At 38.4% G+C, this 27,662-nt stretch overlaps 1 protein-coding gene across 2 annotated transcripts; it reads left to right on the forward strand.

Moving 5' to 3' along the window:
* Positions 1–25,672, forward strand: LOC145464785 (membrane-bound transcription factor site-1 protease-like). 2 transcript variants are annotated; one of them, XM_081448578.1, is made up of 28 exons: positions 1–589; positions 5,788–5,939; positions 6,181–6,286; positions 7,291–7,384; positions 7,736–7,763; positions 9,988–10,059; positions 10,414–10,462; positions 10,671–10,781; positions 11,266–11,375; positions 11,839–11,955; positions 13,773–13,840; positions 14,231–14,333; positions 15,267–15,343; positions 15,465–15,539; positions 16,232–16,332; positions 16,506–16,569; positions 16,764–16,860; positions 17,168–17,215; positions 18,181–18,225; positions 18,984–19,121; positions 19,420–19,496; positions 19,866–19,961; positions 20,436–20,551; positions 20,955–21,239; positions 21,880–22,098; positions 22,978–23,100; positions 23,394–23,569; positions 24,384–25,672. In XM_081448578.1, the coding sequence occupies exons 1-28, from the start codon at positions 409–411 to the stop codon at positions 24,642–24,644; spliced, it is 3,189 nt and encodes a 1,062-aa protein (XP_081304704.1). In that variant the 5' UTR covers positions 1–408; the 3' UTR covers positions 24,645–25,672. The 2 variants fall into 2 exon arrangements, with proteins under 2 accessions (XP_081304704.1, XP_081304705.1); XM_081448579.1 differs by having other exon boundaries at positions 16,770–16,860.
* The last annotated feature ends 1,990 nt before the right edge of the window (positions 25,673–27,662 follow it).

Genomic DNA, 27,662 nt, shown 5'->3' on the forward strand with positions numbered 1-27,662 from the left:
GCTCTAACTTATTCGCCGACGCAGACTGTTTTCTATTCTCCCACTAAAAATTGGCCCAGTGAATATACTATAAAACTCTCTCATTCTAAACCTAACTGGGCGTTTTCGTTTAAAAACATACATCTGTAGTTGCATATCTCGTGAGATCGTGAGTTACCCTTAGCAATAATAAGTCTCTTATGAATGGATTCTTGACAAGGTCCGTTTGTTTCCGAGCGCCGACAAATTCAACCAATCACAGGGGCCTCTCACCGTCACATGATCAAGTTGTGAAAACTACAGTATAATCCATTTCATGATTGCCTGTTTGAAGCGCTTGTCTTGTGAAACTGCGGTTTCGTTCTCTCTTTATTCACTTCAATCATGGACTGGCTTTAGCAGGGGATTAATGTGCATTTCTTTAAGTCCATGCCTTCCACTAGAAAGCCGTGTGGCGGTCGAAGGAGACGCGGTTGGGTTTTGTGTTTGTTCGCATGCCTTCTTGTAAACTTGTCTGATGAAACTCCATTCGACTGTTCGCGGAATTCTACAATTTCGACCAGCGCGAAAGAATCTTTCTTCGATTACAAGACTTCTGTTGTAGAGAACGGTAAGTAGAGTCACTGACTTGTTTTCAATGATTGTTAAAACTTGTAAGGATTCATCAGTGCTTTGTATAAGAGCACTGATATCTTCTCGCACATTCATCATGTCACATGTCTGTTGTGAGCTTGATTTTACTAGTAAATGGACAATATTTCATACTAAACTGATTGAAAGATCCAAAATATTGTTAAGCCTTGAAGCAATTACATTGCTTACATGTTTTTTGTTTGCCATGCGTTGACGCCATAGTACATGTATGAGCTACTAACTGTGTTGTCAAATCACATAAGTCGACTTTCTTTATTTTGTTGCTTGCGCGACTAAAATAAAGCAAACCAATAGCGTTTTCACAAGTGTGGTTTTGAATCCTAATCACTTGGGAAAGAATTCTCGAGTGTAATAACAGATGCCATGGTAGATCAGTTATTGAATATGAATGGAAGTTACAAATTTTCACATGCTCCTGTACGTAAGTTGGAAAATGTAATTGATTTGACGCTCATTTTAGTCAAAACTCAGTGTAAACCCATGCTTGAGTTTTCGCTGGTTTAATTGACTCCACCTTGCACTAATGCATGTCTAGCTGATTATAAATGTAAGGGCAGGGGAATGGCCAAGTTGAAACCAGTACACTGTGCTTGTGCTACACAGCATGTATATAGATTAAACGTGCTATACAAATCACATACATGTGCTTTAAGGCCTGGACACTGGATGTAACACTGGGTGCAATTTATCTATACATACATGTACAGTAGATGTAAATTGCACCTACCATGTGTCCACCACTGAAATTTGCACAATAGTGTCTGTAACAATTCTGAAGAAGGATGGTGAAAGCAAGACATGTTCATGTTGTAGTTTTGCTGCTTGCAGTGTTGTGCTTAATGTTGCACCATTTGTCTGGGTCTTCAGAATGTAAATTTTCTGGTTTTTTTGTCCATCGGGCAGACACAGTATGTGTGTTCTTGTACGAAACGGATACAATGGAATCCCGATTTCTCAAACCCTTATTTTTTTTGAACTTCCTGATAACTCAAACCAAAAGTTGTTCTCTCTCCTCAGTCAAACACTGTAGTTCTACCCCCTATTTCTCAAACTCTCTGATTTTTCAAACAATTTTTGTTTCCCTTGGAGGTTCGAAAAATTGGGATTTCACTGTAATATCTAAATAGCTGACTTGGTAGTTAGAAACAACCTCCTGCAAAACATGTCAAATTCAAAATCCTGATGGACGAAAAAAAGACAGTTTTCAGAGCTTGAACACCAATAAATATTTTGAAGCATGATCTAAATAGACAAACTCAAATCACCAGACTGTGTGGAACTTGTGTTTACTAAGTTGCCAGATGGGATTGTTTTCAGACTTGGTCTTGGAAACAAACTGTCTCTAAGCGTGCATTCCTTTGGGGTAATCTGGATCCGGATGAGTGATCCAAGATCACTTGGATCATGGTGCATCAAAGAAACTGACGAATCCACTCTGGTCATGGATTCACCGGTTCCTTTGATACACCATGATCTGAGTGATGTTGGATCACTGATCCTGATCCAGATCATCCCAAAGGAACGCATCCTAATTCATTTGGGAAACACCAGTTGTTAACAGGTGTGTTTAAAATAGGAAATGGCGAAATGATGAAATGACACTACTGTTAGCTTACAGTAAATAGCACTCCCGTTAGCCTAAATGGCACTCTGGTTAACCTGAATAGCACTCTGGTCAGCCTAAATAGCACTCCAGTTAGCCTAAATTAAAATAGCCCTCATGTTATCCTAATTATCACTGACTCGATAGTGGCGCTAATTTATTGTTAGGGTTCAGACACCCATATCCCACATTGTCTGTTACAGTGTACCTCACTTACATGTACATGTAGTAGTGCCAGTTGGTCATTTTGCTATTTTGTGTTTTAAACATGCTGGTAGTTAACAGCATTATTTTGGCATGGATAATTGCTTAGTATCATAACATACACATGTCATCATCTTCTCCTTGCACCATGCTAGTGTGTTTGTAATTGGAGTGCTTCTGCTGTTATTTTTATTTGTGTGATATTAATGATAATTTTAAGGGAGTGGGGAGAAACACTCAGCATAAAGTTTAGGAGAGGACTCTTACATGTACATGTAAATAAAAGGACAGTACAACTACAGCATACGTAATTTACATGTATACATAAGAAGATTTTAAAAAACACTCTGTTAATGAAAAACCTCTGAAACAATTAACATGTGCATGTATAGTAAACTAAAATGAAAACTACAGTAATTTTAATTTGTTGTTATGAGAAAGAAAAAGATTTAGAAACTGAACCGTGGAGAGACTCTTCTAATTTTGTTGCATGCAAACAGTGCATGAATGAAGGTTTCCCAAAAATGTCATGTTTACCATCATTACTGAATATACATTGTAAACACTTCATTTTGTACTTAACTAGTCACAATGTAACACAGGCTAGAGAGGCATATACAGGCATTTACAGATCTGTAAATTCTAATTCTATGCTTTTATAAATATTCATTGCATATATGATATGTATTTCTGTTTGAAATCTGAAGTGCGAGAGTGCAGTTTCCTTTTAAAAGAAGCCATCTAAAATCAAAGGAGCTTTCTGTGCTATAATTATGTAATTAATCCAGTATCAGTTAAAAAGCGATAATTTTTAGTGCAAGAGTGCAGTTTCCTTAACAAGTAAAGCCATCTGAAATCAAATGAGCTTTCTGTGCTATAATTGAATGGCTTAGTGCAAGACTGATGTAAGTGACTTTTTCGGGTGAAAAATGATTTTTTTGTTCAAAAGTGCCCAAATTTTTGCATGTGGTCTCCAACGTAATAGGAAAACATTGCCCTGTGTTTGTATTCCTTGTTTTTTTCGCCTGATGTACAAAACAAAGTGGAAAGTTTACTCGCTCAAAGACGGGATCTGGAAATCAATTTCTTCCACTATGTTGTGACGTAAGCTTGCGTTTGCATTATTTTGGCGTGCCAGACAACGTCAAGCTTTCGATCAGACAAGTTGAAACCTCACCTGTTGCATGAAGTCCACTTATTTGACACATATTTGCGCCCGCCTGGCGGTGAAAGGACTTCATTAAGTCCGGAAACCCGTAAGTCACTAGCATATCTCAAAGAAGCGAGATGTGTTCCTGTTCCAAGATCGCTAAGCGATCGAAGGCACACTGAAGCCAGGCGAGGAGTTTGAAAGCACTTCTCATGCAAAAAAACGAGTTGATGGCGAGAAGTGGCCCATTTGCCAAATGTTGCTGTGCAGAACGTTTGGAAATAAAGAAGTGCTTTTAGGCTCTTAACAAATCTGTTTAGTCAGCCCGTAGGCCTTGCTGTGTTGAAGTTACTCAGGGATATCCCATAGTAATCTTTAATGCATCTCGATAGGTCTTGTCAGTTGACCTCAGTCGGCAATGGAAAACGTCACAAACTTACATTTCGCTCATCCAATGGAATATTAATTGAAACAGAATCGACTGAAAAGATATTTTTTCACTGAGAAAAGTAATGTATTACTTCATTTAGACAAAAATAGCCCTAAGCCCCAATTCTTTCCAGGAATAAATGGCCAATGTTTTCATGTAAGAGAAATGATTGATCCAAAGTCGCGATTGTTGACCATTGTTGTGTTACAGTGTGACAGTTGACCTTTCGGGAACTGGGGCAAACAAACGCCAATATATTATGGACTAGCGGCTTTCGATCACTTGCCTTTATTATCATGGAATCCCAATGGAATGATTCGTTTGTGAGGTTAGAAGATGGCGAGAGAAAGAGACAACAGTGTAAGTCTTTTTTCTTTAAATATGCCATTCGTTTTGCTATATATTTTCCGTTTGTTTTCGGTTTTCCTGCTTAGATTCAGTTCAGTGTTTTCACAAATATAGAGGGTATTTAATTGTCGCAGAGATGGAGCAATTTCAGATTGACTCAGCTGTTCAAGTACTGTAATTCGGAAAAATCGTCTTTCTTCGAATGTCAAGCATTAATTCCTTGTGGCAACATTTCACGAAATATGTTGTATAAGGTAGTTTTTGTTCCTCATGCAGTCAAAGTAATGGCGAGCTGCGCTGTTATAGCTCATTGAATTTCAAAACGTTTTACATCGCAGTAGCACCTATGAAATGTCATATTTCGCTAGTGATTTTCACTTTTTTTTTGAAAGAATGCAAACCGAACTCTTTTTTGTTCTAAAAGAGTTACGTGTTTTCACTGATTGCAAAACATTTCACAAAATATGTTTTATAAGGTATTTGTTGTTCGTCACGCATTCAAAGTAATGGCAAGCTGCGCTGTTATAGCACATTGCATTTCAAAACGTTTTACATCATCACAGTAGAACCTATGAAATGTCGCATTTCGCTAGTGATTTTTTTTTTTGAAAGAATGCAAACCGAACTCGTTTTTATTGTAAACGAGTTTCATGTTTTCACTGATTGCAAAACGTTTCTCTCTCAGAAGATAGGTAACCACCGCTAATAGACACTAGTCGTTGACTTTATTTAGATTCACGATCATGCTGTGTTTATGAAATGAAGCGTTTTCTGATTTCAGATTGTTTATTAATTGACACTATTTACAGACATATTTCACTATCGAACACTATTACAAAAAATTCATTAATTATTTTCCCTAGGCTGGCACCAAAATAGAGCTAACCCTAGCACAGAGTGTTCCGAGACTCTAACCCTAAGCCCTAAGCCCTAGCCCTAGCCCTAGCCCAAGCCCTAGCCTTAACCCTAGCCTTAACCCTAAACTCAGCACTAAAATGGTAACCCTAACACTAAATGCTAACCCTAGGCCAAGGGTTAGGGTTTGCTTTTAGGTCCAACGCTAGCCGTGGGGTTATGTTACCTTTACTGTAACTGTCAAGTTATAGGCTCATCTTTCTTTAAGGCCCATGTTCATCCATTTCGTTTTGCGGCCCTGTATTATTGTTTTGAAGTCACCGTTGTCCTAATGTTTCTTTATTTTTTTCTGAAGACAAAGCACAAACCAGCAAAAAAATGTACAGGGCTATGCTCTTCTACTCAATTGAAGACGACATGCAAAAATTCGGGCGCTTTTGAACAAAAAAATCATTTTTCACCCCAAAAAGTCACTTTCGTCAGTCTTGCACTAAGCCATTCAATTATGTGATTAATCCAGTGTCAGTTAGAAAGTGATAATTTTAATTTTTCATTTTAATACAGAATACATAGTTGTCTTCAATGGTTACTACAGTACCTCAGCTCGTGATGGGTATGTCATGGCAGCCCTTGACTCATCTGCTGTTAATTCCTGGAAGATCATTCCCCGCCACAATCCTGCCAGTGACTATCCTAGTGACTTTTCACTTGTTAAGGTATGTGTTCAAAACAGGGAGCAGTGTTGAAAAATGGTAACATTGAAATCTACATGTACCATGCCCATTTGATAACTACATGATTGTATGATGTCAAAATGTTGTTGCTGTTAATGTTTTACTTACCTTTTATAGGTACATGTATGTATGCACTCTTTCATCTTGGAGAAGTTTTGATTGTATTTGATAAACTACACGGTTGTCATCACACTGTACATGTATATTACATTTGTACTTTCAGTTAAAAGGAGACACAAGTAATGGAGTAGATGCATTAAAGAAACATCCTAAGGTCCGGAGCGTTACACCTCAAAAGAGAGTAGAAAGGTTTCTCAAGAGTGTAGAAGGTACACAGGCTGGTGTAATACATACTGTCATCTTGAAAGTCTTTTGATGTTGTTAATTGCATTCTGCATACACTTACATTGTACACTTACAAATCATAGCCATAGAAAATAGAGCGAATCAGAATACAGTAAAGCCATTTAGTGTATTATGTGACGGTATTAAATCCAACCTTACCATGGTGTGATACGTTTATGTTGCATTGTTCAGTTCCAGAAAATAGCCTTACCCCCCCCCCCAAAAGGGATTGGAATTTCCTGGGGGGGGGGGGTTATGTGTTCTGTAAGACAAAAAAAAATAAAGAAGTGTATGAAGCTCAATCGGAATTTCAAGAGGGGTGGGGGGGACTTAGAAAAATTCCCTTCCACGGGGGAGGTATAGATATTTTTTGGAACTACACATTGATTGTATGGCTGGTGTATTTTGTATGGCATGGTATAAATTATTAAAATAGTTAATATATGCAATGCTCTCTTGTTGAATACCAGTGGTCAGGATCAATATCCCATAATTTTTACTTGTATTTTCTCAGTATACACGCGTGCGTAAAGGCTTGTGTGTGTACCAAGAAAATGCAAGTGACTTGCAGGATATTCCATGGTATCCCCCTCGAAAGCATTGCATTTTTCATAACTAGTATTTATTTAATTTATTTATATTAATTACACATCCATCAGAGTTGTTGCAAAGCTTTGATGTAAGAGGCTTCATTTTCGAGCTCTTGATTTTGTTGTGCTTTTGTAACAAATCAGACAAATAGCACTGTAGAGTAGCCAGTAAAGATCAAGTACAGCTTGTCGACTACCAAGTACTAAAGATAGTGATTTCTGGTGTACTTTGACCTGTACTTTGAGAACCCTGTTGATATTATTTATTATTTTATTGGAAAACTATAATATTATAAGGTCATTTAGAAGGATAACAGAATACATGTATTTGCTTCGTGTACATCTGCAAAGTCAGTTTGATCTTATATGTACAGTGTATGATTTATTTTTGCCTGTAGTGAAAGAAAATGATTCTGATAGCAAAAGAAGTGAGGCAGATGTTGATTGCGCTGAGCAGGATGTTGGTTGTTGGTCACAAGTTTGGAGTGCCAGGTAAATTTAAATCTATCCACGGCATGTACAGTACCTCCCAAAAGCAGTCACACTTCTCACAAAGAAGTGGTCACTTTCTGGCCTCAAGGTTGCCAGCTTACAGAAGGTACATGTGTGGACATGCAGTATTGTACTACTGTATGGCTGTAAGCATTAATTAAAAATGAACATCTAGCTTTCAAAAATGCCTTTGCAATACTCTTGAACTAATGTACATGTATGAATAATTGTACAGTCATGTATATAATACTATGTAGCTAATATATTTAATTTTTATAAAATGCGTTAAATACCTAGAACATTTATTTCAAATCATTGTTTTCATTCAATTGGCGATTAATTTGTTCACAGGAGAACAACACGATCCAGTCTTGCATTGGTGAGTTTTGTGTTTTATGTGCAAATTTGTACATGCAAATTACATTATCTACATTAAACAGTGGCTCATGTATATAAGAATGCTACAAAGTTGCACTTTGGACAAGCAGCTCTTACATTTTGCTTGTCCTGGGCAAGTCTTAGTTTATTTAAATTTGTTTTTATTTAATTGGCAAATGACTTGCCTGGGCCCTTGAACATCAGGCAAGTGAGAATAAATAGTTTCTTGCCCTGCAGGAAAATGCACTTGTCTCAGATTGACTAGACAGCACCATTTTGAGCCTTGTAATTGTACATCGTATTAAATATATGTGACAGTGAACGGGAAAACGTACCTTAACGCTTATCCGTTAAACGGCCGCTAACGGACGGATAGCTAATGGATAGTTAACGGCCTTCATGACAAATAACGTTTTGTCTAAACGTTCTAACGGTTATCTAATTGTGCCTAACGGATGATCAAAGCGTTCTAACGCTCTCTCCTAACGTTCTAACAGCTAACTAAGTATGCCTAACAGATGAAGAACACATTCTAACAGTTGCACAGTTTGTTCTAACGGATGACTGAAGCTGTTTAACGGTTGTCTAACGGCCTACATCTAAGGACGTTTAACGGTTGTCTAATGGTTTACATCTAAGGACTTTTAACGAACGAACAGCATAGCTTTCAGTCCAATGTTATAAACACATGCATAACCGTGCCAATCCATTATGTCTTACGCTCACGATTTCTGAAAAAAAATGAATCACAAAGTGCCTATTTCATCAGTCGTCGATGGGACAAACATTGAAAAATTATTTCCACGGTGAGCATTGAAGGCAAAACTCAGTGATATAAACTATCACTTCCTCATCGAGACAGACAAACTCAGAATTCGAGTCCTTTATTATCGTGTGGAACGCGAAACGTCACTAAACCTACGTGTAAACAATTTAACTCGCCTGTCGAGCAGGGTGAACATTTTTTATTGTTTTACTCAAATGGATTTGTCGCTTGTACTTATTTTTACACAATGACTTTGTCTAGAGTTTTTTAAAAGTAACTGTTTTCTCCAGCTGTGGATACGCGAAAGATTATGCAATCTTGACAGAGCATGCGAAAAGCGGTACCTTCTGAAGCCACGAAGCTAGTTTCGAAGTGACGGGCGTTTTGTTGGCGCTGGTTTCACCAGATAAAGTTGGTTTTGTCACATACATGTAGTTAAATTGGTTTCTTCTGATTCAGAGTCAGACAACAGTCTATCAAAATATTTATCAAACTTTCCGCCGGAATATGGCCGTTTCTTACATCTTGGAAGATGTAAACAACTTTATGCAAATTTTTGAACCCGCACTTTGTGACATTGACAAACGAGCACAAGTTCGCATGGCCATTGGTTGAGTTTTCTCCATGTTTGGTTCGTTCATTTATGGCATTTGTAAGATATTTTTAACTTTTGTTTGTTCACGACTTACAGTAACAAATTACAAGCTCTCGAAACAACCGGACTTTGCCCAATAAATAAAAGTTCATATAATGACGATCGTTGTTATGATTTTACATGTCGTTTCTGTTTTCGAAAGCGGCAAACGTGTTTTGTTTTGGATTGTGTATAATAATTATAGTATGAAGGCTTTATTGAACTTCATTTGAGTTGTATTTATCAATCATCAGGGCATCAAAAAATAATAATCGCCAAACGTCTCGTCGAAAGATAGCTATCTGGCATGATTGTTTTGAACTAAATGGAAGCCAAGAGCTGCTCTCGTTTCACGCTGTGTTAGGCTACGTACCACATGCTACTTCAACGCGTGCCATGCCATTCTAACGGAATCATTACCCGTTTAACGTATGCTAGTTTATTCCAACGGATCCTAACGGCTTCTCTAGCCGTGCTAACGGATACAGAGTTTTTGCTAACGGTTATGCTGTCCTGTCTAACGGTCTTATGCTAACGTCTAACGGATACATGTTTCTTGCTAACGGTTGCACTCTCCGTTCTAACGGCCCGATGCTAACGTCTAACGGTTGGGCTAACGCCCCTAACGTTTTTAAGAAAACTTTCTAACGGATGACTAACAGATGCTTAACACTTTTGCCTGTCTAACGGATAAGCGTTAAGGTACGTTTTCCCGTTCACGGTCACATATAATTATGTACAATGCACATTAAACCTGTTTAATCTTTTTTTTTGTGAATGTGAATTGTGGACTAATTGTTATTTTTATTTTATTTACTGTTTTAGAGTCATAACCTCTTCCAGTCTCAACTTCGTCATAATCCTGGACGCAGGATATTAAGATCCGTTCCTAGACAGGTACAACTTGTACTGTGGACTAGAATATTTTTTAAATATTGGTAGTAGTTCTTTATATCAAGTGTACATTGTAAGAGTATGCACTCTGTTTTTATGTACACGTACATGTATATAGGTACACACAGTTAAATCTTCATACTTCCTTCTCCACTCTGAAATAGGGCCATAAACTTTGTTAATGTATGATCTATTTTATAATAATATATAGTACTTTTTTTTACATAATTACACTGTCAGTCACATGAACACGTACATGTATACTCTTGTTTAATTTGCCTGGTGGTGTATTTCATTGTAAAATACGTGTATTTGTTTCTGTTTGCTGACAGCCAGTGCTTTATTTTGTTATTCCAGATTGTTCATGTACTACAGGCTGATGTGTTATGGAGTATGGGTCATACAGGTACTGAAAGAAAGTTTAGTTTCACTTACGTGTAATTGGCTGTTTCTTTTTTTAATTTTGTTATTAGTTATCAATATTTAACACAGATAATTTAACTGTTAATAGTGTTCCTTGTAGGTTACAGTTTGATCTTTTACAGTAAAGACAGTGTGCCTTCACATCACAAACAATCAAACAGAACATAATTTTTCTGTTACTTCTTTTGGAGGTGATGGGGTGAAGGTGGCCATTTTTGACACTGGATTACCAAAGAATCATCCTCATTTTAGAAAGGTTATGGACCGAACCAACTGGACAGAGGAAAAGACACTGGATGATGGTAAGCAATTTTTTTATTATTTCTTTAATACATGTATGTACAAGAAGTGATTATAATTTTATCAATTTCACGTGGTTTTCTGTGTTAGTGGACTAGAAGACAAAATCCACCCAAGGTATGTACATGCAGTACTGTATGCATACAGTAGACCTCAGCAGACTACAACACTTGGAGAATGATTCATCACAAAGTTTAGTTGGAATGCGTAGGCTCATGTATACATTAGTCATGAAAGTTACCTATGAAGTGTTCTTTTACTTGAGATGTTTTGTCCGAGATCTCATTGACATGGCTCTGTAAGGTGATTAGTATTCAGCCATTGTTTGGATGCTTAGCTGCCAGAAAACAGATGCTTACAAACAGTGTTTGGTGAAAGGAGTTAGGTACATATTGGATGTCTGAGGTAAATGTACAAAAAATCAGTACATGTATACATATGTTTTAAATGCACCTTACAGGATGAGGCTATTTACGTTTACTGTAGGTCTTGGCCATGGTACCTTTGTTGCTGGTGTTGTTGCTAGTTCACGTGAGTGCCTGGGTTTTGCTCCTGATGCAGAACTTCATATCTTCAGAGTGTTTACTAACAGCCAGGTATGGAGATATGAATGCAGAGTTCTACTTACTCATACTTTTAAGGCAAGTTTGATTTTAAAAACCTTCTGAGACTAGCAGATGCTTTCACTGTTGTCAGCTATCCCTGGAACTCAGTCATAGTCATCTTGCATGTACAGTGTATCCAGGCCCCTTTCATATCATTGCTGACTACAAAAGTCAGTAGAAGAGAGATTAGAGGGAGAGAGAGCAAAGGATGTGGGCATACGAGACAATATATTATGTAGTAGTGTTTTTTCTTTTTAAGTTTCTGATGTATATTCCTGTTAAAGAGGTATCCATATTTCTAATACATGCACTTGTACTTGGGTTCATTTGAAGGCTGGTAACTCTTACAGCTGTCGGTTGATATTACAGACCTGTACATTAATTTAAAGTTTTCCTTCAAATTTTTATGGCTGGAACACAATGCAAATGATAAAGGGTTTTCTTTTCTTTACAGGTGTCATACACATCTTGGTTTCTTGATGCTTTTAACTATGCTATCCTGAAAAAAGTCAACGTTCTGAATTTGAGCATTGGTGGTCCTGATTTTATGGATCAGCCCTTTGTTGACAAGGTAAATGTATGTGACTGTGCACCCTTGCAGAAAAAGCTTATTAATATATAGTTGGAAATTCAAGCTTTTTAAATTTTCAATGTTGCTTGATTGATTAATTGTTTCCCTTTCTACAAGTTAATTTTCAAAGTTTCAATCACCAAAAGATGTTGCACAATAATAAGTCCACAGAAACAATTATTGTTTCTGTGGACTTACATGTACTGACTATATTCAAGTGCTACTGAAAGGAAATTTTTGTATGTGAGATTTTTGTGTAGTAATAAAGTTTCCACCTTACTTGGAAACACTGCAGACTTTTTTCGCATACGGTAAGCGAAAACTGCTTTTTCAGCCGTTCGAAGTTGGCTTGTTAAACCCAAAATTGGTGGCCATCTTGGCGTGGCCAAAACAGTCTAGTGATGTCATTGGTTGTATTACTCTCATGCTGCGCTGAAAATTTAGAGTGATTATGGGAGAAGAGAATACTGTTCGAAGCCCCCCAAAAAACATCTTAAGGACATCTCAGAGGTGTAAAGCAGATAATAACAGTTGCCTTAGACATGAAGAGGTGGAGAGTCAGTCCTGGGGCTTTTCAGTCTATTTAATTGGATATTTGCAGGATATTTTATGTAAGCAAGCAAAGGAGTGCGAGTTCTTAAATTGCAAAATGATCGGGACACTTGGTGAATTGGCCAGCACTCAATTAAACAATATCTACACTCATAAAGTAAAAAAGACCTGAAAACAAGAGAAAGCGGCTTTTGAAAATAACAGCAACAATGCTTTGAGTTTTCAAGTCGCTTCACTTCGAGGAAACCTGGCGCTTTGTGAGTTTCACTGCGGATGAGATTGTGCTACAGTGACCTTTAGTCCAGTTGTATCTGCTACATCTTACAAGTTATCACAACAGCAACAATTTAAGAAACCCTCTTCTTTTATATGGAGGGAGCAAATTTAAAACTATCAAGTTAAACTCTCAAAGTAATCCATCGGCCGTAAAATATTGCAATTGGGAGATAGGTGTAAAAGAGAAGCGAAATTCCCACATTGTTTACACTGATACGTATGCGGTGATAAAGCAAACCCTGCTGTGGATCACAATTTTCAAAGATGCATTTTGTCTACCACAACAACTCTCACTTATTAGTATCATAAAAAGATGCCCTCTGTGTGCAAAGAAGTACTCGACTCAAAGCTTATGGACCATTAATAAGTTTGTGATTGTGTGGATGGCCGATGGGCTTACCGCTTTTAATGCAGAAAAGTTGCTGAGGATGTGTTCGAACGTTGTTAATAGACCTTAGATAAACATGAGAATCCAAATTTCAGAAGCAGACTGAAAACAGATGATGAAATATCATGTTTAGGCTTCAGGACGTGAAATAAAAGTTGCCGCACTCGTCTTCGAAATCTCCAATCGAGTACTCAAGATGTTCGAAAAGTATACTGAGCTGTTCTAACCTGTAGCATTCATTTTGGTGAATTTACGCTCTTTGGCGCCCTCCAACGTTTATGATGTGTATTTCCTGTCAAGGCTGGACAAATTACAAGGTAGAAAACTAGTAGGTATCTACAATATAAAGAATAAACTTGAATCAATCAAGTGAAAACAAGAGAGAGTCTATAGTGCTTCTTGCGTGAATACAACCAGTGACATCACAAGGTCCTTAAACTTGGTTCCAGAGCCCGGACACAGTTTTGCTCCAAAAAGTCGATTTCGGCAGCTGAAAAAGCTCTTTGCATTAGAATTTGAGATAAATTTGGGTTAATAAAAGAGAGTATGAAAATTTTGTTTCAGAAGCACTTTAATAATTGATTTTATTGCTTTTTTTAAGGTCTGGGAACTCACTGCAAATGGCGTAGTAATGGTATCAGCAATTGGTAACGATGGACCACTGTATGGGTAAGGAATAAGAGTTAAAACTAGTTACATGTACCCAAAGCATGATCATATAGAGTGCATTTTTACTCATGTGGCCAGCAGCCATGCAAACTTATTGGAAGAAAAGAAAGTGTTTACATAAGAAAAGAGTTCAACTACTTCATGACTGGTTTGGTACACCAACATGGTTGCTGTTTCATTGTTTTGGAACACCAATATGGCTGCTGAGACCTCATGTGAAAATGTTCTGTCATACTGCTACACACTTGTATCTTGTAAACTGCATCATTAAATGTACACAGTACATGATGATATTCTACTAAATACTTTTACAATGTACCACAAAATGTACTCTGACTAGTAAAAAACGTATACTTGTACTAAAAGTTTGCCTTGCTCTCTGAACCGTAGAACATTAAACAATCCCGCTGATCAGATGGATGTTATTGGTGTTGGTGGTATCAACTTTGAAGATCACATTGCAAGATTTTCCTCCAGAGGAATGACCACATGGGTAAGGCTGAGTCAAATTTCAACACAGGCAATGCAACCACGGTTGTAGCATGAGTATGTTTGTTTACATCATATGCCATGGACAGAAAATACAGCCAATGGAGGCAGCGTGGCCGACTGGTTTAGTTCAAGGCCTCCACCCTGCCACTAGCGGGATTTGTTTCTCGGTAGTCTCAAGTTCAAATCCTCGGCCACGCTTTGTAAGTAGCCAACTGGTCTGCCTCCTGCCGGTTGGGATTTTTGACTATGTTATGTTTATTTGAAATAACTGTTTCCTTTGTTTCAGTGGCATGCCTGTAAACTAGCTAAGCTTAGTGCTTGTATAGCTAAGTGCATGACCACCATAAATAAGATTTACATTTACAATCAGAATACAGGAAAGTCATTGGAACAGGGATGGTGCAGTGGTGAGAGCACTTGCCTCCCATCAATGTGGCCTGAGTTCAATTCCAGCCCAGTGCTGTACATGTACATATATGTGGGTTGAGTTTGTTGTTGGTTCTCACCTTGCTCCAAGGGTTTTTCTCCAAACCAACATCTCCAAATTCCAATTGGACCAGGATAGAGGACCGGCATGGAAACCAGCTAAGGCTGATGTACGGTCGTGGCTTCCTCTCTAAATATTGTTATAATTAAAATATTGTATACTGATCTTTATCAGCTGAGATGGTGACCTGGTTATGCCTTTTTGTCACCTAAGAAAGGCCAACAATAAGTAGTTAAAAAATGTTGTGGTATATGTATGTACATGTACAGTTGTACTTAATAATTATTATAATATTGTACTTTCATTTTACCACCAAGAACAATAATGTGCCATTTTTGCAATTCACCCCCTCTCTCACAGAACCTTTCACATTCTAAAATGAGCAATTCTAAAAGTATGGTGCAAATTAGTATCTAAGAATTGACATTTTCTGTTCTTGTTCATCAGGAATTACCAGGTGGATATGGACGAGTCAAACCAGATGTTGTGACCTACGGTTCTGGAGTGCGAGGTTCTAGTCTCAAGTATGTGCTCTTCTGTTGAGTGGTTCTTCTTGCTTTAGATGAAAATGTTTGCTCAGGACCCTAACTGTAGCTGCCATTTGTGTCAACTGAAATGTATTCTCTGTTTTTGTACTTTTATCAGAGGTGGATGTCGCTCATTATCTGGCACTAGTGTTGCCTCACCTGTGGTGGCAGGTGCAGTTTCTCTCTTACTCAGGTAAATCTTTTAATCTTTTGTTTAATCAATTGTTGTTGTTATTTCCTTTTAGTACATGTAGGTGGACTCAGAAAAGTCATGTATACATGTATGTACATGTACATGTAGATTACAAAAGGTGAAGTCTGTACGAGCCAACTGGCCCATCAGGCTGGAGCTTATCCCAGTTTCTGTAGCATGAAGCAGCTAACAATATTTCTACTCCCCCCTTGATGAAATGCTAGTCCATTGCATGGTTACCCCCAGCATTAAATTTGCAGGTACCCATTTGTACACCTGGATGGAGTAAGGCACTGTGAGAATAAAGTGTCTTGCCCAAGAACACAACACAAAGTCCCCGGCCAGGGCTCGAACCTGGACCGCTTGATCCAGAGTCGAGCACACCAACCGTGAGGCCACTGCACCTCTACATTACACATACATGTATGAGCATGTAGCACGTAGCCTAAATTGCAGGATGACAAGTCTTACATTCTATTTGTAATAAATACCATTTGGGCATACTGTTCACAGTATTGAGCCCAGTATTCTGATCATTCTCTTAATTTGTATGCTCAGAGTCTTGGATATTTTTGCAATGCAGTGAATGATGTATTGTTATTAATTTCTTAATTAGTACAGTATTTTGAAGAAGTGTTCTGATACTGTAGTTTAAAATATTGAATGGATTAACTTTTCTTTTTTCTTACTAGTGCTGTTCAGCACCGTGGAAACAGTGTAAATCCTGCCAGTGTCAAACAGGCCCTCATGGCATCAGCTCGACGTCTTCCAGGATTCAACATTTTTGAACAAGGTACAACCAGATATACATGCATGCATGTGCATGAACCTGTATACATATTATGGACAAATTGTTTAAAAAATAATTATATGAGTCAATTTTCTATGCATGTATAAATGTTCAACATGTGTTACTACTATTACTAATCAGAGTGAGGCAGTAACTGTTCTTTTTATTTTGATTAGGTCATGGCAAGCTTGATCTCATCAAAGCTTATCAAATACTGAGTAACTACAAGCCTCAGGCCAGGTATAGTGTATGTTTTTTTAAGGACTCTATCATTGTGAACTCTGAGTCCTTCCTTAGAAACCTGTAAGTTAATTAATATGTTAATAAGCCAATTTTATGTTCGTTGCCCCAAAGATTGGTCAAATACATGTGCAATGTAGAGTTCACTTTTCCAACTGACAATAATTAATGCTTATTATTTTTGTCTCTGGCAGTTTGAGTCCTGCTTACATAGACTTGACAGAGTGTCCTTACATGTGGCCATACTGCACACAGCCATTGTACTACAGCGGAATGCCGACCATTGTAAATGTAAGTAATAATTACATTTGTGAACATGATATAAAATAATTAAAATTAAATAATTGAATAATTCATACAGCTCGAATATAGACCTTTTCTTTTGATATTTAAAAGAGAAAGTCTTCCTGTATGATTGTTATCAAAACAGCAATTTTTTGTTTGGTTCGGCTGAATATTGGCCGAGAAATTAGCAGTTGTGTGCAACGTGCCCATACATGCTCTGTAATAGCGTTTCCCTATGTGATACATCCTCTGGAATTAAGCAAATCATTCCAACTGACTTTAATACTTCTGTCTACTTTTCCTTCCTCGTCAGATCACTATTTTAAATGGAATGGGTGTAACTGGACAAATCGAAGGAAAGGTAAATATCATTTGTTCTATTAACCTGTTCTTGTTTTTTTCCCAATATTTCCCTGTTCATCATGTACATGTATGCAACCTTCCTCTCTAGTCTCTGTTCATGCTAAGTTTGCCTCATTAAATCAGCAATCTGACATTTTCGTTCGTTTTTTGTAATTTTCCTTTTGGTGACCATTTATCTTACTGTTATGTCCAACTAGCAGATTTGCACGTTGTTGTCATTTGACTACAACTACCAGAATTCCTTTCGGTTTTTCTTTGTTATTTAAATTTTGAATTCCTAGTGGGGTTGAAAAAGTGAAAAAGTGAGGGAAAAGTGAGGGATTCTGGTAGTTGTGCAAATCGCCTATTGAAAAGAAAGCACTTTAAAGGATTATCACGTTACAGTACCAGTATACACGTATCATAATTTTGAAGTACACACCAGTCTATTGGTGTGGTTTCTTTTTTAAAACCTTATTTTCGAAAACCACCTTTGGAGAGAAAGATACGTCATAAAATTAGAGACAGGTCTATACTAGGTGCAACGATTGTTATTTGAGTAATTTGACAATGTATATAATTGTAGTTTATATAATAAGTCAAATTATTGTCGCATTTTGATTGGTTGTTAATTAATTAATTGGATGACAGACGTATAGACGACGTCATTAACAATATATTTATTTCTTTTCTATGCTAAACAAGTAGATTCCATGTTGCTGTGCGTCTGTTCAGTAACTGATCACAGAGGACGTCAAAATGTGGTAAAAACATCAGTGACTCACTTGGCTATCGCCCGGTGTGCCACTTTTTTGTTCTTACCACATTTTGACATTATCTATGATCAATCACTGAACAGATACACAATAACATGAGATCGTGAGATCATGCATAACCTGTCTGGTAAACTTCATGTAGATGTCTAACATCTGATGATAGTTATATACATATATAAGACTTTATCATTGTAACTTTCCAACGCAGCCAACATGGCACCCATATCTGCCCCAGAATGGAGACTATATCCAGGTAAGGTCTTCAGATGCGATATGTGTAATTATTGTTTAGGTGATAAGTGCCAATATATTAGAGCATTTGAAACAGTCAAAACCATGGCTTAAAATGTGGAAAATGTATGTAAATAAATAATTTTATCAGTTGTGAATATTAGTTATCAGAATATCAGTTTCTCGAGGACATGTACATGTCATCTAAATTAAACAAATGTTAGTTTACGTTTTTACTTGTGAATGGGGTTAGCGTGTGACGCTTTCCAAGACCTCAGGCTCTATTTTTTCCTATATCTCATTCACTGTTGTTCATTGTCTTAATCAGTCATCGTTGCAGCTCATCCTACTTCTAGTCATGGCCAAATAGGCAGAATTCATTGCCTTATTTTGCATTGTTTGGCTGCATAGAGTAATGTTCAGTGTGTCGCTATCTTGGCTTGTTTTTTGATAATGTTCCGAGACGAAGCACACCAACATGTCAAGTGTGATTCAGATTTAAGCTTAATTACATTTATACAACTGTACAACGTTATAACATCATGAAAATCATACGCGTGCTTGTATTTAACCCATTGCAGGGACATTTTTAACGATATTTCGCTTAAATATAAATGAACGGAACTTTTGAGAGTTACATGTACACCTTATTGAACTGGAAGAGAGACAACAACATTCAATACTAATTATCTGTAAAAGTGCTCGAGCACTTGTACTGGCATCTACATTTATATGCGTGACGTTGTGTGACTATGATAAAAGAGAATTACCGTCTTTCAGGTTGGCTTTTCGTATTCATCTGTTCTGTGGCCTTGGTCTGGCTATCTGGCTGTTGTCATCACTCCCGCAAAGAAGGCAGAATCATGGGAAGGCATAGCGCAAGGTCACGTGTCACTGACTGTCGTGTCCCCACCACAGGTACGTTACATACATACATACATACATACTTTATTTGGTCTCGCAGGTTAAAAGATCTGGCAGCCAACGGCTGCCAGATCTTATCACGTGTGTGGCCTTCTTGCTTTTCTTTGTATGATCGCTGAATATAGTATTTCGTTTGCTTTTCTTTTGTCTGTTGTTGTTGTTTTGTGTCTCCACCACAGATGCGTTAATTGTTATCACATGTGTGGCCTTGTTGCTTTTCTCTGTATAGCCGCTGAGTAGTATTGCTGTTGCTTTTCTTTTGTCTAATGTTGTTGTGCTTTTTTCATGTCAGGAATTTGACATAGACCCAAGACGATCCACCATCAAACTGCCAGTTCGTGTCAAAGTGATTCCTACTCCACCCAGGAGGTTGGTAAATTCTTAAACAAGTGAAAACTTTGCAAACAAAATCTATGCAGATACTCTTTCAAAATATAGACAGAAAACCACCTGCCTGTGTGCACCTGTATCTCTCTTTTTATATATATAATTTGTCTGTTAAGTTTAAAAGTTGTTTCACGTGCCGTATTCATATTTTACGGCCCCTTAACGTAAACCGTGCTAACTTTAAATGAAGTTACTCCATCCTTAAACTACTGACTCCGCAAAGTACACCTATATCTTAATTTGTGTGACTTCCATTCAGTTTGTATTGGCACAAAAAAAAAAACCCTCATCGCGGTTGTAATACTTGATAGCTACTACTCACGTACTGTTTTCTTGTGTTTTTATCTTCAGTAAACGTTTGCTGTGGGATCAGTATCACAACCTTCGCTATCCCTCCGGATATTTTCCTCGAGACAACTTGAAAATGAGGAACGATCCTTTAGATTGGTAAGTGTTGTCATGTAGCTTGGCGAGCAATCGGGAGAGAGGCTGGGCCGGAGAGGTGAAAGGGAGGGTTGCTGAATATAGATTAACGTATGTTGATTACTTTTGCGAATTTGTTGGTTGATAATTAAAACTCTTGCATACGGCGACTGCGCCCGCTGTACGACCGGCAGTCAAAACCGAGCTGTCCTGCCGAAACGTCGCGTTAATAGTGTTTTTCTTCGCCGCCAACAGCAAAAAAAGACTATTCCTAAGTTGACTTGGCCTCTTCTAATACTTAACTCGAGAATTCTGAATTGTGGCTAAATAAAGTGGTACGAGAATAAACAAACGACAAACGAAATTGTTTGCCAAGAGCGTTTCAAGAACTGCTACATCGGTATCATCTCCCCCGTTTTACGAGCTTTAGTTGTGTTAGATGTTATAGAGGTGCAAGCTAAACGCATCTTAAATACGTTGTGGTGTAATGGTTTTCAGGAACGGTGATCACATCCACACCAACTTCAAGGATATGTACATGCACCTCAGGAATGCTGGGTATTTTGTGGAAGTTCTAGGCGCTCCTTTTACGTGTTTTGATGCTTCACAGTACAGTAAGTCTGTCCTCTTCTCCTCGCTAATTTAAGCTGGAGTGTTCCTAATTCAGTGGAAGTTGACGTAACTTTTGAATATCTTTGGATCGTGGCTAGTCTGATGTAGCGTTTCTTTCCAGTTAAATAGGACCTTTGCTTTTTTAAGATTGTGTAGTTCCAGAAAATATTCATACCTCTCCCACGGAAGGGATTTTTTCTAACACCTCCCCACCCCTCTGGAAATTCCAGTTAAGCTTCATACATTTCTTTAAATTTTTTGGTCTCATAGAACCCCCCATCCCCCAGGAAATTCCAGTCCTTTCTGTAGGGGGAGTGTGGATATTTTCTGGAACCGCACATCGTAAGTAAATGTTCGCAGATAGATTTATGAAATGACGTGGAAATATTTTTGTACTTCTTTCAGGTACCCTGCTTCTTGTTGATAGCGAAGAAGAGTACTTTGCCGAGGAAGTGACGAAGCTGAGGGAAGACGTGGAAGAGAAAGGCCTGTCAGTGATTGTGGTGGGCGACTGGTTTAATGTACCAGTCATGAGAAAGATCAAGTTTTACGATGAGAACACGAGGCAGTGGTGGATGCCGGACACTGGAGGCGTTAATGTGCCAGCTATCAATTTCTTGCTCTCGCACTGGGACATGGCTTTCAGTGATCAAGTGTTTGAGGGGGAGTTCACCATTGGAGACAATAAAGGTAATAGCGCCTGCTGCATTGGCCCTGTTGTTTGTTGCGTGACTCAGCGTGATCCTGAGTAATAAGTGTTGGCATCACGTAACACTCGTGGAAACCTTAGGTCGAATAATGAGGCTGTGACTTTAAAGTTTGTGACTAATACCCTTTACTTGTGATCTTTGAAATAAAAGCTATTAGTATTTTCATTTGTTACTACGCATTATTTTGTTATAATGTATTGTTCAAGGTGGTTCTAGCTTTTTACGCCAGTGGATGACACCTATTGTGAGACCATTGAAATGAAAGCTATTGAGCAGTACTTTCATGTGGTACTGTTTACTCTGCTGTGCAAAGTGGTTCTAGCTTTTGTGTTTGTGTATAAAACCTAGTGTGTGACCATTCAAATGAACGTTATTGAGCAATACTTTGATTTGATACTGTTTGTCATGCTTCACTAGGTGGGTGTAGCTTGAAAACCTACCATGGGCAATGTGACTATTCAAATGACCGCTCTGTAGCAGTACTTTCATGTGCAGTAGTACCGTATATTACCCATATTTTGGAAATAAAATTTCGAATTTTTGCATGTGAAAACCTTTGCACATGTGAATATAGTCTACACTTCGACTGTTTATCATCCATTGCTATCTTTTTATTGCAGTCTTGTACTCATCCGGGACAAGCATAGCCTCGTTCCCATCGGACGGTCTGGTTGTAAAACAGAAATTGAATCATCAGGGAAACGAGGTTGTGACGGGGGAGACTAAGATCGAGGAGGATGTGGCAGTGTTGGGACTTTATCAGGTACCAGGTCCGACGAGCGGGAGAATCGTTCTGTATGGTGACTCAAATTGCCTTGACAATGCACACATGGAAAAAGGTACAGACTGTTAACTGATTCAATTTTATTAGGATTTGATTTATTTTTTTCTGGGATGTTATGCGTGTTCACTTCAAACTTTTCTGGGTAATCGTTTTAGCTTTCAAGATGAGTAAGTTCATAACAAAATTAAATTAATATCCTAGCCTATCACTGCAGTGCAAAGTAGTGTTTTAAATGGCCGATAAGAACTCGTGTGAAGTGCGGGTAAACGCGAGTGACGCAGGTGGTGCTGGATTAGGTTTTGCTTCATGACTAGTCACAGAATTATGCGAGATGATTTATGAAGAATCAGCTGCAAAGCTCTTATTGGAGGACAGGTACCGCGCATAGCTCCAAATAGACCATTTTCGTATTCTCGGTATTGGACTGGAACTAGCATGCAATGGAGGTTCATGCGGGGCAATATTGTTCTAAAGATATGACTGTCAATGCATTTGAAAAGACTCCCCGCATTAGCCTCGGTTGCAAGCTAGTTCCAGTCCAAAACCGAGAATACGAAAATGGCTTATTCTCCAGTACCAAATAGCCTCGTAAATGCATTCGTTCTGTTCTATGAAAATCCTCCTCCAATCTTTCGTCAGGTGACAGCCATGGTAATTGTATGGTTTAGTACCAATTGCATTAACTCAACTTTTAAGCTTTGGTAATTTTGGGAACCGCTCTTCGCCTGAAACTGTTGTAGTATCAATTCATCTTTGTGATGGAGCATTTGAAATGCGAAGGTAAAAGATGTTCTATTTTGTGACATGGGCACTTAATCAGACAACGTTTTTTCTTTCTCCCGCCTCCCCCCTTCCCCACTATTTTAGATATATATCGTTATATATCCAGTATATTCCCAATAAAGCTTATTTAATTTTCCATCTTAATACACAGACTGTTTCTGGCTGTTGGACTTGTTACTGGACTTCACATCAAACCATGTCATGTCTCCGGTGCTGAAGGATCTGAGCAGCGGACCTCCTAAACCTGCTGAATCAGTCCCTGAAAGAATGGATGGTGCGTTTGTTGGCATTGATACGAAAACAACAAAACTAATTGGCGCTTTTCAAGCTGGCACGAACACCATGCAATCAAGATGGTATAGGGGATTAAGTTACATATAGATGGGTTCTCTCATTGAAAGGTGTCCCCTAGTTGAAATAGACTCAACACACTGACATTTAAGGAAACCGTTTTAAAATCAAACCAAGAGAACCAAAACCAACTCGCACTTCGCGATTGAGCTGACAAGAAATTTATTCTGTACAGAAACGTCTGAATATTGAAGAGTTTTCTCTGGTACTTTTTAGGAAATCACCTTCACAAATACTCAAAAGTCTTGGACCCCACCCAACTTGGAGCCATTGAGACGGTTCCTTTACCAGAGTGTCCCGCGCAGGCGTGGAGCAAACCAGACCCCCTCAACATTACGGCCCCGGAGAACCTCCACAAGCAAAGATGGCTCTTATCAGTCAATCTAGATCAGGTAGGCGATCTCTACTCATTTGCATTGTATTCCACCGTGCAGCCTGGTGTGTTGATGTTCAAAGCCTAATTATGTTACGTTAGAATTCTTGGTCATTTTCTAAGTAATGCCGCACCCACGTACATGTAAAGTCGCCGAAAGCAACGATTAAATTTGATTACGTTTTCTAAATCCTGAAAGAAGTGCTCCTTGAAAATTAAGGGTACTTTCCATTATACCAGAACGACCGGTAAGAGACCAGTGGGAATACCCGAGGAAAATGGAACGACATTTTCCGATCACACCGGGCAAACAGAGAGGAATGGCTCTTACCATTTTTTATTCCTTTCCCGAATTTCCTACATAATTGAAACCCTCTGAAGAGAAGCAGGGCAATGAACAGGTTTGTCAAAATGGAACGACAAATTTTGGTCCGACCAGTCAAAGTGGACTACCTCCACAATATTCTGGTCCCGAATATTCCGGTCGGAACGAACCAAAAGGGACCTTTCCACTGGATTTGACTTCCGTTCGAAATTTCCGGAAATTTGGCATAATAGAAAGCACCTTGAGTATCCATTACCGGTCGTCATCACCGCAAGCTTGACCTTCATTTAGAATGCAAACTAAGCATCGTTAGCAAACTCTTACAAGAAAGAAACTATTCTTCGACTTAGTTTAGTAACAGATCGATATAATGGCCCTCCCCCGAAAGTAACGTAACCATCACCCGTCACGATCAGCCTGACCTTCCCAACTATATTATAAGAACTGTGCGTGTCATTGAATATGTAAACCCCATTTTTAATGCATACATGTGTTTTCTCTTGCTTAGCTACCCGTCATCGTACCACGTCACGTGCAGCGAGTAGCTCCATACCCGGATGTGGCGGATTCGGACCCGGATGAACTTCCTGCTGTGCACATGAGTGTAATGTCCACCCTACCCCTGTACGTGGTGCTATTCTCGGCACTGATAGTGTTTTACTGCGCTGTTTTGTCCTGTCGAGCTCATCGCAAACCACGGACTAAGAAAGGCAAAACTACCAAGTCGCAACGTTTGGCGATGCCCCGAACAAAGCTCCCATACGTTTAATGGGCTAGAGTGGTGGTGGTTGTTAATAAAATTGTTGAACTTCAACGTGAGCAAAATTCACCAACAAGAGGTGCCAACGTATTTTGCGGTGTGGGACTTACGCGGTCCTGGGGCCAGCAGTTACTGTCTACGGATGACACTACCCACCGGAGGACCTTACAGAGGAGACAGGAGCTCCAACAGGGCCCTCATACAGAGACGCGAAATGAGAACCCGCAACATTGGAACTCAAAAGATGTTCCAGTTATCACCTGCAGCGCCGGTCGCCGCGGACCACTTGCGGACGTCAGAATTCAAGATGCCCGCCCTGAATGAATAGAATGGTTTGGAACAAAGGTTTTATTGGTGAATGTACGAGAAAGACCTTGGCTAAAAGGCGAATTAAGATAATTATTGCAGATAACTAAAGTGTTTGCAAATTTCCTTGTAAAGAGATGCAAACGTCTGGTACGGTTTTAAGTGGCGAAAAGTAAAGGCTGTGTTTGACAAGCCATTTGAAAGACAACTTAAGTAGAAACGAACTGTCGTCAAAGATCAGTCCAGAGAGAGATTTAAGTTGAATTAAAGTATCGAGTTTTATTCTATAGAATTTTGAACGCTCTTTTTACAAGAAACATGACCGTTGTATTGGTAAAGCTCAGAAAGTTACAAGGTCGAATGTGTTTCAAATGCAAAAATATAATTATCTATATATCTACAAAGAGAGGAACATAAAAATTTACATTTGTAATGTATACACCTAGTAATGGGAAGGCGGAAGCCTTTCTGGTGATGATAAAAGATGAAAAATAAAAATTTTAAAAAGGACGCATCAGTGTTTTTCATTGTGAAGATTGCGCGACGTTTCTCAAATGAAGATTGGTGTAAATGAACTTTCCAAAACTCAGGACCTGCTGATAGCTTGAATACGTAAGGGATGAAAGATCATTCCAGTATGTTCATTATGTCAGGAAATTAAGAAAACGAGAAATGATCAAACTAAGTTGGAAAAGAGTAATATTTCAGCAAGATTGCAACATAGTTTTGTCATTAATTGTCTAAATATTGACACAATTAACGTTCTTGAATTATCTTTCATCCTAGAAATGAACTTAGTACGAAAGATTGCGGCAACGAAAAGTAGGCTTATAATAGTGACAGCTACACGCTTCTCACCACTTGCTTTGGTCAGATCAAATCTCACTCGTACCCTGTCACAGTTCATTATCTAGTACTAAATTACCGAAGAGAGCTGCAGATAGCTGAAGCTTCACCTAAAATTTGAGAAAATTTTCGAAGATTACCCTTTAGTTATTGACCAAGTAGAGCGCGCCAACAAATTATTTACAAAAAAAATGTATAATTAAGGGAAGGGTTGAATAAGTCTCGTTTAGTTTCTGCAACAATATACACTTATCATTATCAGAGAGGGAGTTTGTAACCACTATAACTTTGATTGGAATACCTTGGGGTGATCAGTATCAAGATGGCGTTAATTCAACTGCAGTGAACAGTTTAATCAGGGGCCCTCTGCAAGCATATAACTCAGGCGTAAGAGGTATGACCATTAAATTATGCGGGATTATGAGAGTAAAACTAGTAGACTTGCGAAAAAATCTAACTCCCAAAGGGTAACATAAACGCATGGAAATTAAGGTGTCTCGATACAGCTTTTCTCTGCCGGGCGATGCTGCATTTTCATGCAATATGCTTTTTGACAGTACTGCCTTAATCGGATCGATATGAAAATTACACCAGTCATTGAAAATGGGTTGTGGTTTGGTGTAGTGTATTTCTTTAGGCAGTCGATTTTTCCATGGGAACAATAATCAAAAAATGAAATCAGTAAAGCATGAATTTTACGCGATATCAGATGTGATATGAAAAAGCCAATCTGAGCAATGACATCAAAGGCCGCGCGCAAGTTGCCACTGAAAACGTAGCCAGTTGCCTGTGACAACAACACAAGTTGAACGTTAAAACCCGGGCACCAAACTTTCGTCGCGTCTTACTCAACTGATAATGGTAGTAACTTTGGTTTTGGTTTTACGACCCTCACTTCAAAACTGCGCTCTACAATCGTTAAGGGAAATTAAATTGTGACCTCACAGAATTGCTCACTATAATTTAGTGGCCTGGGATTATAACAATCCTATCTGGAGTTTATTTCCGGGAGAATTTAACCAGAGGGACAATAATAAGAACCCAAGAGAAGTATAACCGTAAAGGGAGATTTCAACCCAAATAATTAACCTCTAGACATGATTGATCATCGTAGTTATAACTTAAGCAGTTGTGACATTTAAGCCTGAAGAAACAAAAAAACAAAACAAAACAAAACAAAAATCAGGCTTGAACGGGCCTTTTGTTTTTTCAGGTTTTAATTTTAGAATTGCTTAAGTTGCCTATATAACTGTAATAATCATTCATATCTTTACATATTTCCATATCTTTACATATTGTTTACATATTTAGGTGACCAAAACACAGCTTAAATTTACGATTTTCAACAACGTTGTTTATTTAGCTTGAAGATGCTTTCAGAAGACAGTCGGATTTTATGAGGTATCAGACATCTTGGCCAACGACCTTACGGAACGACCGTGGTAAAGTGAGAACTATTCACAATGAGCTCGTTTTCGGAGACGCTATTTCCAACTCAACAGATCCTCTGATTACACTACTGCGGGTTTTCAGAGACAGGAAGCTATGAAACTTATCCGTGGATAACAACACTGTAGAAATGACAGAATATATTTTCGGTAATATAACGCGAAGAAGCGTCTAATATGGGAGCATACACAGATAACGCAAACTGACGGCAGCGGCAATACTAATGAGAAAGTAGGGTTTTAAACAAAATGCGTAAAGGAGTACGTCACAGTTTCGCATCTTGAAAAGTTTAGCCTGAGTTTTTTAAGTTGGTCGTTTGTTATCCGCGTTCACCTTTTCCATCCTTAGCCATCCTTGTTCATCATGGTTTAGTATTATCTCTTTAGTGGTTTTCTACTATTTTCGGGTTTCCTTCAGAAGATTGGA

This window comes from Orbicella franksi, chromosome 13, assembly GCF_964199315.1.
Source record: "Orbicella franksi chromosome 13, jaOrbFran1.1, whole genome shotgun sequence".
Taxonomy (NCBI): Eukaryota; Metazoa; Cnidaria; class Anthozoa; order Scleractinia; family Merulinidae; genus Orbicella; species Orbicella franksi.